The sequence below is a fragment of the Coregonus lavaretus genome (genome assembly GCF_964263955.1).
Source record: "Coregonus lavaretus genome assembly, chromosome: 23".
Taxonomy (NCBI): domain Eukaryota; kingdom Metazoa; phylum Chordata; class Actinopteri; order Salmoniformes; family Salmonidae; genus Coregonus; species Coregonus lavaretus.
The window spans coordinates 42,442,413-42,457,607 of record NC_140010.1 but is presented as its reverse complement, the minus strand read 5'-3'; the positions used below and the strand labels follow the sequence as shown (position 1 = coordinate 42,457,607).

Below are 15,195 nucleotides of genomic sequence, written 5' to 3'. Positions count from 1 at the left end.
AACAAACCAGGCAACTAAAAGCAACTTTCTAAACAATGTTTTTGTTAGTTTCTAGCTTTTTAGCTAGCTAGCTAATGTTACGTTAGCTGGCTAGCCAGTTCAAATAAAGACCATATCGCTGACAATGTCTTCACTTTAGCTCATTTGTCTTCATTATTACAGGAATATAAACTCACAACGAGATCGTTATTTACAAGTTAATGGCGAGCCAATTACAGAAAATAGAAGAAGAGAGAATTTTAGAACTTGGACACTGTCTCGTTGACCTAACGTTATATCCTAATTTGACTTTGGTGCAGGTCATGTTCTTCACATTACCGTCTCTGGTAAACACATACTATATCAAATAAAATCGGTTTATTTGTCACATGCACAGGATACAGAAGGTGTAGTGAAATGGTTACTTGCATAGTGGAGTCTTTTTTGTTTATACATGTAGCTAGCTAGCTAAACAATGAACCATAATCCCAACTCATAATGGTACTACCCTGCATGAATCTGCAGGTAGCTAACCAACCAGGTTCATTGCTAACATTAGGCTATAACTAGCAATGCAAATGGCTCTGAGATATGAATAATATTACTACACATATCATACATGTAACGTTAGTTAGCGAGCCAGCCAGCTAACGTTAGCTAGCTAGCTAACAGTATGCTTTAACTTTAAATGAAAACAACTTTCTGACAGAAATGTATAATACCAATATGTAGCTAGCTAGACTATCTTACCCGTATACATGGATGGACGCTTCTCCCTCTGTCATGGATGCCATGGTTGCCCTTAGTTTGAAGATGTAATCTCCTTAGCTATCATACTCTAATTCCACCGGGAATTCCACTGATTTCAAAACTCTGTCCTCCAGAAAGTGGAGAGCAACACGTTTGCAGTTCTACTACGTGATATCTTAAAAAAAAAAAGCTGCATTGGAAAGGATTACCTTCACATACTAACCAGCTCATGTTATAAACAGAAGCATGCTACATGGCAGACCAATACGAACTCATCTCTCGGCATGTCCAACCCACCTATTATCTCAGCCAATCATGGCTAGCGGGAAGATTCCAGTCTTTGTCTGTGGCTAAACCAACTAGGCTCGTAATTTAATAATTGTATTCATATTTACAGATGGCATACACGTTTGTTATTAAAGCACATGAAAGTTCACATGTTCCAGAAGGCATTTCTGCCAAAAAACTAATTTTGATAAAAATAAAAACAAAGTTTACTCCTGTGAAGTAGTGACGCGTGACATACGCTTAGTTTTCTGAAACAAGTCACATATTGCATCCAAGTTGAGCAAAATCACAAGAAAAACGATACAAAAGTTTAAAAGTTAATTGTCCGTTAGATTATAGTTTGTACCTCGTCACGTATTTGGGTACGTGTCTTCAGCTCCTACCTTATGCATTGACATTGAAAAATGTTAACTGAAGCATCAAACTATGAGTTTCGGCATAATTTACCCAATTCCAGCCATATAGCTGTCTCCAGTTCATCTCAGTGAGGATTCCTGCTGTTTTAGTTATTGCTGTAGCATCTATTGACATTATTTATTGACGTGTCCTTTTTTGTAGCTCTAGGTTTGCCCTTGCCTAGCATAAGTTGCAGTAGTGCCTATGCCTGTAAGGTTCAGCGTCTGCTGTGTGTGTTTTAGTGTAGAGTCTCTTTGTAATGTTTATCGCCATAATTTGGAGCAGGACTTAGAGCTGGAGGTGCAATGGCTGCTTGATGGCATCATAAGCCTGTAAGCCTATAACAGTGATACTATATAATGTCAGGACATTGTTTCTCAGTTTATCTTAACGTACCAGGTAGCTCAACGGTAGCATGATTTACTGTTGTATGCCCCTGGTCCCCTTAGGCACTTACAGCAGATCTGAAAGGATTGGATAGGTATAAGCAAGTATGGCAAAAAAAAAGACTTAATCTGTAAGAGGGCCGCGTGCAACTCCTACCATATTGCTTATACCTATATCATTCTTTCAAATCTACATGAAGTGAATGGATAAGACAATGGGTTGTTTCTGGACTGGGCCATAGTCCCTCTACCTGCTTGTTGATGGCTCTTTGCTGCCATCCAGAGATCAAATCAAGCCATTTACATTGTTTCCACCATATAGTCATCTATTGAATTGTTTGCACATTTTCTGCCTCCAGTTTAAAGCTTTGATCGTTGTTTTATGGTCCCGTTTCTTGCTCATAAGACGGTCTTAAATTGAGATCATACAGATGAAATGTTAACCATGCATCTTATCATACATTGCATTGTCCTCTCCTGTTGGCTGAGCTAGTGGCGGCGACAGTGAAGTCATTTTGTCATAAACATGCATAGCCTGGTCAGAAATTATGGCAGGTGTCATGCCATGTTTTAATGACCCATTGTGGGAAAAAAACGTGTCCATTCCTTTAAACACACCTTTGTTAACACTCTTGGGTATTTTTTCAATGTACTGTTGTTGTTAAGATGGTTCAATGTTTTGTTTAGAGGACAAAGGAGTTAAAAAGTGACTTGATGTTTTGTGTAGAGCTCAACAGCTCTCCTAAGCCGTTTCTTGTAACCTGTACATTGTCTAAAGTTAATAATGGTACAATCAATTATGGTTCTGGAGAGCTTATGGGTTAACCAGTCTTTCTTCTTGCCCTGTTCTGACTGAGTTAATTAAGTAGACTAATTGCTTCAAGTTCAATCGGTCTTGCCCGAGTGCTCAACATACAGTGCATTTGGAAAGTATTCAGACCCCTTCACTTTTTCCACGTTTTGTTACATTACAGCCTTATTCTAAAATATATTAAATTGTTTTTTCCCCCTCATCAATCTACACACAATACACCATAATGACAGAGCAAAAACAGGTTTTTATACATGTTTGCAATTGTATAAACAATACAAAACTTAAATATACATTTACATAAGTATTCAGACCCTTTACTCAGTACTTTGTTGAAGAACCTTTGGCAGCGATTACAGCATCGATTCTTCTTGGATATGACACTACAAGCTTGGCACACCTGTATTTGGGGAGTTTCTCCAATTCTTCTCTGCAGATTCTCTCAAGCTCTGTCAGGTTGGATGGCTATTTTCAGGTCTCTCCAGAGATGTTCGATCAGGTTCAAGTCCGGGCTTTAGATGGGCCACTCAAGGATATTCAGAAACTTGTCCCGAAGCCACTCCTGCGTTGTTTTGGCTGTGTGCTTAGGGTCGTTGTCCTGGCTGTGTGCTTAGGGTCGTTGGAAGGTGAACCTTCGCCCTAGTCCAAGGTCCTGAGCACTCTGGAGCAGGTTTTCATCAAGGATCTCTCTGTACTTTGCTCCTTTCATCTTTCCCTCGATCCTGACTAGTCTCCCAGTCCCTTCTGCTGAAAAACATCCCCACAGCATGATGCTGCCACCACCATGCTTCACCGTAGGGATGGTATTGGCCAGGTGATGAGCGGTACCTGGTTTCCTCCATTCAGGCCAAAGAGTTCAATCTTTGTATCATCAGACCAGAGAATCTTGTTTCTCATGGTCTGAGAGTCCTTTACGTGCCTTTTGGCAAACTACAAGTGGGCTGTCATGTGCCTTTTACTGATGAGTGGCTTCTGTCTGGCCACTCTACAATAAAGGCCTGATTGCAGAGATGGTTGTCCTTCTGGAAGGTTCTTCCATCTCCACTGAGGAACTCTGGAGTTCTTGGTCACCTCCCTGACCAAGGCCCTTCTCCCCCGATTCCTCAGTCTGGCTGGGCGGCCAGCTCTAGGAGGATTCTTGGTGGTTCCAAACTTCTTCCATTTAAGAATGATGAAGGCCACTGTGTTCTTCAATGCTGCAGAAATGTGTTGGTACCCTTCCCCAGATATGTGCCTCGACACAATCCTGTTTTTTAGCTCTGACATGCACTGTCAACTGTGGGACCTTATATAGACAGGTGTGTGCCTTTCCAAATCATGTCCAATCAATTGAATTTATCACAAGTGGACTCCAATCAAGTTGTAGAAACATCTCAAGGATGATCAATGGAAATAAGATTTACCTGAGCTCAATTTCGAGTCTCATAGCAAAGGGTCTGAATTCTTATGTATATAAGGTATTTCCGTTTTTTGTTTTTAATACATTTGCAAACATTTCTAAAAACCTGTTTTCGCTTGGAAATGATCGGTATTGTGTGTAGTTTGAGGTAAAAAAACAAAAATTGTATCAATTTTAGAATAAGGCTGTAACGTAACAAAATGTGGAAAACGTGAAGGTCTGAATACTTTCCAAATGCACTCTATGACTCAGTTGCTAGTTATTGGAAATCCACTACAAGAAACTTCAGACCCAGTAGCTCTCCCAGGATGATGCTATGCTAGGTGCTCTGTGTTCGCAGACATCCCATCATATTTCTTTCCCTTACCCCCCCCCCTCTTTTCTTACCATCTCTTCTACTTTCTTTCTCCTCACATCTTTTCCCTCCATGTCCCTGTTTCGCTCTGCAGTTTATTTTTATGTATTGCTCCCCCCGTCTCTGTCCATCCCCTCTTGCTTTCTCTTCTGGCCTGTTATTGTACTGTATGGTAACCCTTTGAGTTCCATGCCCCTCCCTCCTCCCTCTGTAGGTAGCTTCTCTGGAATGCATCTTTGACGGGCCGTCCACTTTAGGGCAGCAGGAGCTCCCTCCCCCCTTGCCCACCGCCCCATACTCCCAAAGCCATGAGGCATCCCTCCTTCCCACCTGCTCCTCCTCAACCACCTACCCCCAAAGCCAGGCGCCGTTCCAGGTAACCCATCTTCTCCCAGCTTCGCCCTTAGATGCTCCGCTGTCTTTTGAGGTAGAGCTATGAGTTGCGGTTGGCGTCATGCTCATCAGCTTTTTATTAGTATGGCTGACATTTTGCACAATCAGTCTTTTGACTGGACAAACTTGCCAACCACCAACATCGAGAGGCTTTTTGTTTGTGTTGCAACGCAAGGTGACCGACTCCGTACTGTGAATGAGCTTCCCAGACAACGTCTGTACACCTTTTCTTTAAGTAGAGCATGGCTGTGCTCCAATTAAGATACATTTTCAGATCAAATGGCAAACAATGCACTTTGTACTAAAGCTGAGCCAGCATGCTTATGCCATATAATCTTCTGGGTATTGCTAATGTCTGCGCAGGCTTGAGCATGTTTTTGTGACCTCAGTCTTTTCCTGCCGGATTCCTTGATTGTTATCAATATATTTTTTATCATCTCAATTGTAAAAAAAAAAAGAGCATTTTGTGAAAATAGAATTGACCCTCCCGACCTTGACGAAAACTGCTGCCTATCCTGGCCATGTTCACGCCACATTCACTGACACTTATTTGAAGAAAAATACTTTATTAATCCATGCGAGACGGAAATTCTTCTGATCTTCCCCTTAAAATGAGCTTTTCAGGCTGTTGCAATTTAGGCTACAGTTGACTCCGCTTGTCATGAAATGAGAGGTGATTGAACTTCATAGGTGAGTGGATAGAATGTGCAAGGGGTAATGCGACTGCCAAGCCAAATAGATGTATCCTCTGCTCAAGTCCTTTCTACACAAGCACACCATATAATACAGAGACATGGCACATAGGTAATTGAATATATTTTGCCTGTTTTATATAGCATTAGAAAATATGATTCACCTCCATTCTCTTGAATATATATTTAGATTTGTCTATAGGCCATACATCCCTTTAGCCAATACCCAATAAACGTGTGTGTGCATATGCTCGTACTTTGATAATGAGGACTGTAATGCCGGCAGGTGGTTATACGCCGAGAAACCCTGGCAATGCAATTTCCCATCCCTCTATCTATTGTTCTCTCACAATTCATCTACGGCAGCACCGCGAGCTGCCCTTTCCCCGTCAGTGACGTCAGTGGCCGCTATCTTCGCTGCTGATAACAGAAATGAATGGAATTGCACGTCCCGGAAAGACACTGAAAGCAGAGAAAAGTGATGGCACAGCGGAGGAGAGTAGAAGAGGGCGTACTGTACGTCTGTTTCTCTCCCTCCCTCCCTCTCTAGCTCAAGTAGCGCCATGGCAACACAGGAGATGAATGCCGATGCGGACCAAAGAAAAACTGACACTAAGAAAATGGAGGTCCTTGGATGAGCTATTGAAGGAGAAGAAAAAGGGAGGGGGAGAGAGTGCTTAACCTATGAAAGAACAAGGACATATTTAGTGAGGCTTTCTATTACAGAAGGAAAGTGGGATAGACCGAGTGCAGCTTCCATCTCACCCCTGAGATTTAATATCTCTATTCATTTAGCATTCAGTGGTATCCAAAGTGAACTGTCATTTTTTATTAGTAAAAACACTATCGCCATTTCTTCACATCCTTAGTTGTTATTTGAACACTGGAGTGACTGTTGCACGTACTTTCCATTCCACACCAGGGTTATGTGAGTCAAATACGAAACAATGCCAAAAGAAAACCCATGCATGTCAATATCTTGCACTGTTGCAATAGGCCACTGTAAGCGTTGGCAATGTGGCGAAGACTTCTGAATCTGGACTATTGACGTTAATGCTTTCTTGGATGAGACTCCTGAGAAATCTCCGGAGCATTCTGCTCCCCTTGTGGTGGAATGCAGGGCTCCATACTGCCAACCCATTCCCATCCCTCCCCCCTCTTCCCAGTCCATCACTGGAGTGTTAAGTCAGCTTTCTCCAAATGTGAGCTTCCCCTGCTGACTCATTTTTAGAATGTGAACAGAAGGAAGAGAACGACATCGAACATATCTGGATCTGACCAAGCATCAACCAGTTGAAATTGTGAGGGAGGGTGGGAGACTGAAGAGAGGGAGGGAATTGAAGAGAGAGGAAAGGTGGGGGGGAAGAGGTTAATATAGCAGCATTTCAGAGATGGAGATTTTGACACAGCTGTCTTTCTAGCTCACTCTCTCACACACACACACACACACACAACCCTTTCTCTCTCTCTCGCCGTCTCCCATCCCCTGCACCAGTCTGACATTCTCTGTGCACCAGGACAGACACTCGTCTCATCAGACGAACATGCTGCGCTATCCTTCATCACAGGTTAATCCGCCCCGAGAGGGTGATTTGTCTCTCCCGTCACGTCCAGAGCCTGCTTTCTAATGAGGACGACTGCGCAAACTTACTTGCCCACTAAAGAGCGAGCGAAAGCGAGAAACAGCCTCTCAGCTCCTCTGGACTCCCTCAGACCCTCTCGTCTGTGGGGTAAAAAGGTGAAGTCCATACGTCCGTCCTATTGCGACCTCCGTCAAGAATCCAACTCTTGCTTTCTCCAGCAGCCACCGACGCTGCCTCTGCAGCCTCAGTTGTGTTTGTGAGTGAGAGGGGGAAGAGGAGAGAGCGGGAGGGTGGGGCGGATGACACGAGCTAGAGTGAAGCTGGAGTGAAGCCCCCCCTCCCACATTCCTCCTGTCCTCTCCCCTCCAACCACCACCACCCCTAAGCCTGCAACACCGGTAGCAGCGTCGACACAGCACCTACACACAACAGCAGCAGCGGCAGAGCAGCGGCAGCAAGCAACAGCATGCTCAACTCGGTGTGGTACGCCAAAAAGATGGGCCGCCGCATCATGGGCACCCTGCGGAGGACCAAGAGGCTGCACCAGCGCCTGCTGGTAGGTCCAGCCTCCCTCCGAATGCTTTGCTGGGCTGCGTGAGTCATTGCATACGACGCATTAGGGAGGGAAAACAAAACCGGTGTGTGTGGTGTACGCTACACTGCCCTACTCTCATGGCATATTCAGTTTTCCCAGCTTAGGCCATTTAGCTTGATTAATTGGAAGTTTGAAAGAAGGTTGAGGACAGCAGCTTAATTCCCTTTGATAATGTTTATCGCTGATGCGGTACACATTTAGATTGATGTTGACCTAGGGGGCTCTGTGGGTGCGCTTGTGTATGTTTGTTAGGATGTCGTGTAGTACATCCGGTGCCTGTTTCTGTTTTGTTGCTGCTTTGGGCAGCGAGTTGAAATTGATGTCTCCTCTGACGCGGAATAGAAGATACACTGAGGTGTATGTATGCTCACTGAGCTTTGATGTGAAAAAAGGACTGAACAAGGTCTAGTTGAGAGCTAATGCTGCGTCATGTGTAATTGGACACATCATATAGGTGGGTCATTCTCACTAAACTGACATTTCAGCCAAAAATTATCTTGGATCACTGAGATTAGGATATGTACTTATCTATTTTATAATTAATATTTTGGGATCAGATATTATGCATTTTTCCACAATTACAAAAAATTTTAATATACATTTAAAATGTTTTTAACATTGCTCCCTTAATGAAAAGGCCTTCGTTAAACATAACACTGAAAATATAAAAAATTTAATTATAAAATGATGATGAAATTAAATCGGACTTTTCCTAATTGTAGCTTTTTAGACATTTCGGTATTGAGAAGGCCAATTGGGGTAAAGGAATGTTTGAGAATAAGAACCTCATTCTGAAGACTACTCCTCTAGATGATGCATCATGGGGGAATACAATTTTACAGGAACTTGAAAAAGTGTTATGTAATTAGACACGTCCACAGACACTGTTTTTATGTAATACATATTATAGTTTAATGTAAACATCAACTAGTATACCTCCTATGATTTATGGACAAACTACAGCAACCAAGGTAATGTGATAAGGGCGCAGAGTTCATTGGCAGCTTAACTCTCGACTCCTTTCAGAGTCACATTGTCTTTTTACCCCCAGAGGGTCCAAGTACCCAGCTTACCCATTGGAGGTTGGAACAGTAGAGGACAGATTAAATTCCGTTTTTCTTTATATACAGATTTTCATTCCAATGCCTTGGCACATCCTAGTGCACACTCATTCATACAATTGTGTTGAGGATGTTTAAATGAAGCATAATGACTGAGAGACCCACACATAGTTTGTAGTGAATTGTTGAAAACCTGCAGTAACACATAGATAGTTGAGGGCTGATGTTGGGAACCCCTGCAGTAGCACATGCCTTTCCCAGTGTTGCCTAGCAACCTCCAGGCTCCTGACACGCAGCACTCCTCCCTATTTACTGCATCTAAAACAGGGACCCTGCCCGCCCTAGCCAATATCTCTCTCACACACACACACACACACACAGCACATTTCAGAGGTCTGCCATCTGAAAGGTTTTCTGCTTGAGCCTCATCACCAATCACCGTTTGTTGATATTTGGATAATGGACAAATGGAACCTGTTCAAATTCTTTATCTGAATACTGTTCGGGCACATATATCCAATTCATGTCAGGCGCCAGTGCAACGTCCAAATTCACCTTTCACTAATTACTCTTTAGAATGGCCTATTCGAAGAACTATAATTTGGACGTGTGCAAGAAGCATTACAGGTATTTAAAAAAAAAAGTGATAAGATAGTGCATTGCTTTTATGGATTTTGTGTGCTCATCTGTAGCTTATATAAAAGGGGTGGCTCGTCTTGTTCTCCCTTCTGTCAATATTAATGGATCAGGTGCACCATACAAACCAAATCGCATATGTATTGACTTGAACAGTGTATGAAGCAATTATTTATATTTACACTAGATAACTGACAGGGGGCGCTGTTTTGAAGTCACCGCACCTCCACTTGGCACTCCCCCACCATTGTAAAACATTTTGGGAAGCTATAGATATGTATTTATTAATGTCTACATTTATTCTATAACAGACACCTTAATGCATACTTTTAAATTGTATGAGCAACATAAACATTATCAAAATATATTTAAAATAATTTCTTAAAGTATACTTTTTAGAAAGTTATAATTACAATAACAACAAAATATAAATATATGTATATCTCAGCAAAAAAAGAAATGTCCTCTCACTGTCAACTGCGTTTATTTTCAGCAAACTTAACGTGTGAATTTACCAGTTCTTGCTGTGAGATGTTACCCCACTCTTCCACCAAGGCACCTGCAAGTTCCCAGACATTTCTGGGGGGGAATGGCCCTAGCCCTCACCCTCCGACCCAACAGGTCCCAGACGTGCTCAATGGGATTGAGATCCGGGCTCTTCGCTGGCCATGGCAGAACACTGACATTCCTTTCTTGCATGAAATCACACACAGAACGAGCAGTATGGCTGGTGGCATTGTCATGCTGGAGGGTCATGTCAGGATGAGCCTGCAGGAAGGGTACCACATGAGGGAGGAGGATGTCTTCCCTGTAACGCACAGCGTGAGATTGCCTGCAATGACAACAAGCTCAGTCTGTTGATGCTGTGACACACCGCCCCAGACCATGACGGACCCTCCACCTCCAAATCGATCCCGCTCCAGAGTACAGGCCTCGGTGTAATGCTCATTCCTTCGACGATAAACATGAATCCAACCATCACCCCTGGTGAGACAAAACCGCGGCTCGTCAGTGAAGAGCACTTTTTGCCAGTCCTCTCTGGTTCAGCGACGGTGGGTTTGCCCATAGGCGACGTTGTTGCCGGTGATGTCTGGTGAGGACTTGCCTTACAACAGGCCTACAAGCCCTCAGTCCAGCCTCTCTCAGCCTATTGCGGACAGTCTGAGCACTGATGGAGGGATTGTGCGTTCCTGATGTAACTCGGGCAGTTGTTGTTGCCATCCTGTACCTGTCTTGCAGGTGTGATGTTCGGATGTACCGATCCTGTGCAGGTGTTGTTACACGTGGTCTGCCACTGCGAGGACGATCAGCTGTCCGTCATGTCTCCCTGTAGCGCTGTCTTAGGCGTCTCACAGTACGGACATTGCAATTTATTTCCCTGGCCACATATGCAGTCCTCATGTCTCCTTGCAGCATGCCTAAGGCACGTTCACGCAGATGAGCAGGGACCCTGGGCATCTTTCTTTTGGTGTTTTTCAGAGTCAGTAGAAAGGCCTCTTTATCCTAAGTTTTCATAACTGTGACCTTAATTGCCTACCGTCTGTAAGCTGTTAGTGTCTTAATGACCATTCCACAGGTGCATGTTCATTAATTGTTTATTGTTCGTTGAACAAGCATGGGAAACAGTGTTTAAACCCTTTACAATGAAGATTTGTGAAGTTATTTGGATTTTATTATCTTTGAAAGACAGGGTCCTGAAAAAGGGACGTTTCTTTTTTTGCTATGTGTGTGTGTGTGTGTGTGTGTGTGTGTGTGTGTGTGTGTGTGTGTGTATATGTATATGTATATATATGTATATGTGTATATATATATATATATATATATATATATATATATCCTTGAATGAGTAGGTGTGTCCAAACTTTTGACTGGTACTGTATATATTTTACATTTTGTCCTTGAATCATTTAATTGAAATACTGTAGAATTCTATTCAGTCCTATGGAGGACTACTTCTTCTGGGGAGTGCCAATATGGCCGACCTGTAGCTTCAAAGCCTTTCATTGGCCAATACATAGCATCAGCAATCCAGAGTTTATATACATCATTGGTACAAACTTTGTGTACAGTGGTGCTTCTTCCAATATTTGAAGGATATTGAAATTCAATAACATGTCTGTGGGTGTTGGGAATTTCTCATTTACTTATTGAAGCCACTGTCTGTAAGGTGTGCTTACCATCAGTGGGCCACCAACCAACCAACACCTATGGATCAAATGCATCCAATTGCATTTTTGGTATGTAAAAGCAATTTCAGTGTTATAGCTATAGCTAGTGCTCAAGGAATCTAGTACCGGGTCGGACCCCACTTTGCCTCCAGAACAGCCTGGATTCTTTGAGGCATTGATTCTACAAGGTGTCGGAAACGTTCCACAGGGATGTTGGTCAATGCTGACGCGATGGCATCACACAGTTCCTGCTTATTGGACAGCGGTACATTCATGTTGCAAACAGCCCATTCCATCTGATCCCAAAGATGCTCTATTGGGTTGAGGTCGGGGGACTGCACAGGCCACTCAAGTAAACCGAGCTCGCTCTCATGTTCCTGGAACCATGTTGAGATAATACGTGCTTTGTGACATGGCACATTATTCTGCTGGAAGTATCCATGTGACGAAGGGAAAACTGTAGCCATGAAGGAATGCACCTGGTCAGCAACAATGTTCAGATATGCTGTGGATTCAAACGTTGCTCAATTGGTATCAAGGGACCTAACGTGTGCCAGGAAAACATTCCCCACAGCCTCACGCCACCAGCCTGTACCGTTGACACCAGGCAGGATGGGGCCATGGACTGATGCTGCTTATGCCAAATCCTGACTGCCATCAGCATGATGCAACAGGAACTGGGATTCGTTGGACCAGGCAATGTCTTTCCACTCCTCAATTGTCCAGTTTTGATGTTGGCGTGCCCAATGGAGCCGCTTCTTCTTGTTTTTAGCTGATAGGTATGGTGCCTGGTGTGGTGGTCTGCTGCAATAGCCCATCCGTGACAAGGACTGACGAGTTGTGCGTTCCGAGATGCCGTTCTGCACACCACTGTTGTACTGCACAGTTATTTGCCTGTTTGTGGCCCCATTGTTAGCTTGCACGATTCTTATCATTTTCCTTCGACCTCTCTCGTCAACAAGCTGTTTTCATCCACAGGACTGCCGCTGACTGGATGTTTTTTGTTTGTCGCACCATTCTCTGTAAACCCTAGACACTCGTGTGTGAAAAGCCCAGGAGGGCGGCCGTTTGAGATACTGGATCCGGGGCGCCTTACACCGACTTTAATACCATGGTCAAAGTCGCTTAGTCGCCTATTCCTTGGTTCCATGGGCTACCAAAACGCTGCAGGTGTAGATGCTGGAGACGAGGTGGAGTCCTGGTGAAGTTGAGGCGAAGAGAAAACTGAACGTCGATCCCCTCTATTCTATTGGCAAATGTCCAGTCACTCGAGAATAAGATGAATGAGCTTCGTTCTAGAGTCTCCTATCAGAGAGACTTGAAAAGCTGCAATATTATGTCCTACTGAAACGTGGCTGGATGATGAAGCTATGCATGTAGTACTCAGTGGATTCACCATGCAGCGGCAGGATCGGACGGCGGCTTAGTGGAAGTCGAAAGGAGAGTGTTTTTTATAAATAATAACTGGTGTGCTGCTTCCAGTGTGAAGGTAATCTCAAGCTTTTGCTCACTTGATATAGAATACCTCATGGTAAGCTGTAGACCCTTTTATCTACCAAGAGTTCTTATCCGTAATTATGACGGCTGTCTGCATCCCACCACATGCCAACACCACTCTGACACTCAACAAACTGTATGGGGCCATAAACAAACAAGACACCGCTCACCAAGAGGCAGCGTTTCTGGTGGGAGGAGACTTTAACGCTGGGAGAATTAAAACCATCCTACCACACTTCTACCAACATGTCTCCTGAGCCACTAGGGGCTCTAAATCTCTAAATCACTTTTATTGTACCCACAGAAACGCATACAAGGCCCTCCCTCGTCCGGCATATCTGACCATGACTCCATTCTCCTGCTTCCTGTTTACAAACAAAAGCTCAAACCAAATAATATTTCAGAGGAAGCAAAGTACTTTAAGCAAATGTTTTTGTTTCAGTCGCCTCCATCTCCTCTAACTGAAGCTAATTGTAGTTTTTTTTCTTCTATTGATAATGGGAAATTAACAGCCATACACAAAGACTCATGTGAAAGTGAAATTACAGAGGAGGAACTTCTGGATGCAATTAAAGACTTTAAGGACTCCGGGAAAACTCCAGGATTGGATGGCATACCAGTCGAGGTATACCATACCTTTTTTGATATACTCAGAGGACCGTTATTAGCATGTTTTAACCACTCCTATATAAATGATAGATTATCAGACACTCAAGAAGAAGGTCTGATTTCATTATTACTGAAACAGGATACAAGTGGGAAATATAAAGATCCAGTCCATTTAATAAATTGGAGGCCCCTTACATTGCAGTGTTGTGATGCAAAAATTCTAGCAAAATGTATAGCGCATAGAATTAACAAGGTATTGTCAGACATTATTCATTCTAATCAGACAGGTTTTTTACATGGAGATAATATAAGGCAAATACTGGAAACAATAGAACACTATGAAAAATCTGGGAAACCAGGCCTGCTTTGAAGGCATTTGATAAATTACAACTGGAGCATTTACATTTTGGAGAATCTCTTATAAAATGGGTTAAAATCATGTATAGTAACCCTAGGTGTACAATAGTAAATAATGGCTATTTCTCCGAAAGTTTTAAACTTTCAAGAGGACTAAAACAAGGTTGTCCACTATCGGCATATCTATTTATTATGTTCATCGACATGTTAGCTATTAAAATCAAATCCAACAATAATATCAAGGGATTAGAAATCCTAGGCTTAAAAAAAAGGTGTCATTGTACGCTGATGATTCATGTTTTCTTTTAAATCCACTACTTTAATCCCTCCACAGCCTCATAGAGAATCTAGATAAATTGTCTAACCTCTCTGGATTACAAACAAATTATGACAAATGTACTATATTACGTATTGAGTCGCTAAAACATACAATTTTTACATTACCATGTAGTTTACCAATAAAAAGGTCTTATGGTGATGTTGATATACTCGGAATACATATCCCAAATGAAATAAATGATCTCACTCCAATCTGTTTTAAAAATAGATAAGATCTTGCTACCATGGGAAGGTAAAAACTTGTCTATTTGTGGAAAAATCACCCTGATGAACTCTTTAGAATTATCCCAGTTTACCTATTTGCTTATGGTCTTGCCTACAACTAGCGAACAGTTTTTTAAATTGTATGAGAAAAAAGTATTCCTTTTTTATTTGGAACAGCAAGCCAGACAAAATTTAACTTGCCTATTTATATAATGAATATGAATTCGGAGGACAGAAATTATTAAATATTAAAGCATTAGACCTATCACTAAAAGCTTCAGTCATACAAAAGTTATTCTTAAATCCGAACTGGATCTCTAGCAAATTAGTAAGATTGTCTCAACCCATGTTCAAGAATGGCCCTTTTCCCTTTATTCAGATTACAACCTCGCACTTTCAGTTATTTGAAAAGGAAATCATCTCCCAAATATCACTATTTCAAAAAAAATAAAGAAAGTTGGTTGCAATTTCAATTTAATCCTCCAGAAACGACAGAACAAATAATGCAACAAATATTGTGGGTAAACTCAAATATACTAATTGATTAAAAAAAACATGTTTTCAAGAAATGTAAAAAAAAAAGGTATAATCTTTGTAAATTATATCATAGGTAGGAGTTATGTCGCACATGCAGCTAACAAAAACATATGGAAATGTCTGCTCTACCCAAAATTACAACCAAATAATTGCAGCATTA

General features: G+C 42.3%; 1 protein-coding gene across 2 annotated transcripts in view; it reads left to right on the top strand.

The window, feature by feature from the left end:
• Window positions 1–15,195, top strand: part of dlg1b (discs large MAGUK scaffold protein 1b) — a 265,655-nt gene that overhangs the window by 124,842 nt on the left and 125,618 nt on the right. Inside the window, exon 5 of one of the 2 annotated variants that reach the window (XM_084187958.1) lies at window positions 4,579–4,740. The exons of the other annotated variant lie outside the window; for it this stretch is intronic. Within the exon in view, the coding sequence (XP_084044084.1) occupies window positions 4,579–4,740 (162 nt within the window). The remainder of the gene's footprint in view (window positions 1–4,578; window positions 4,741–15,195) is intronic. 2 annotated transcript variants of the gene reach the window in all.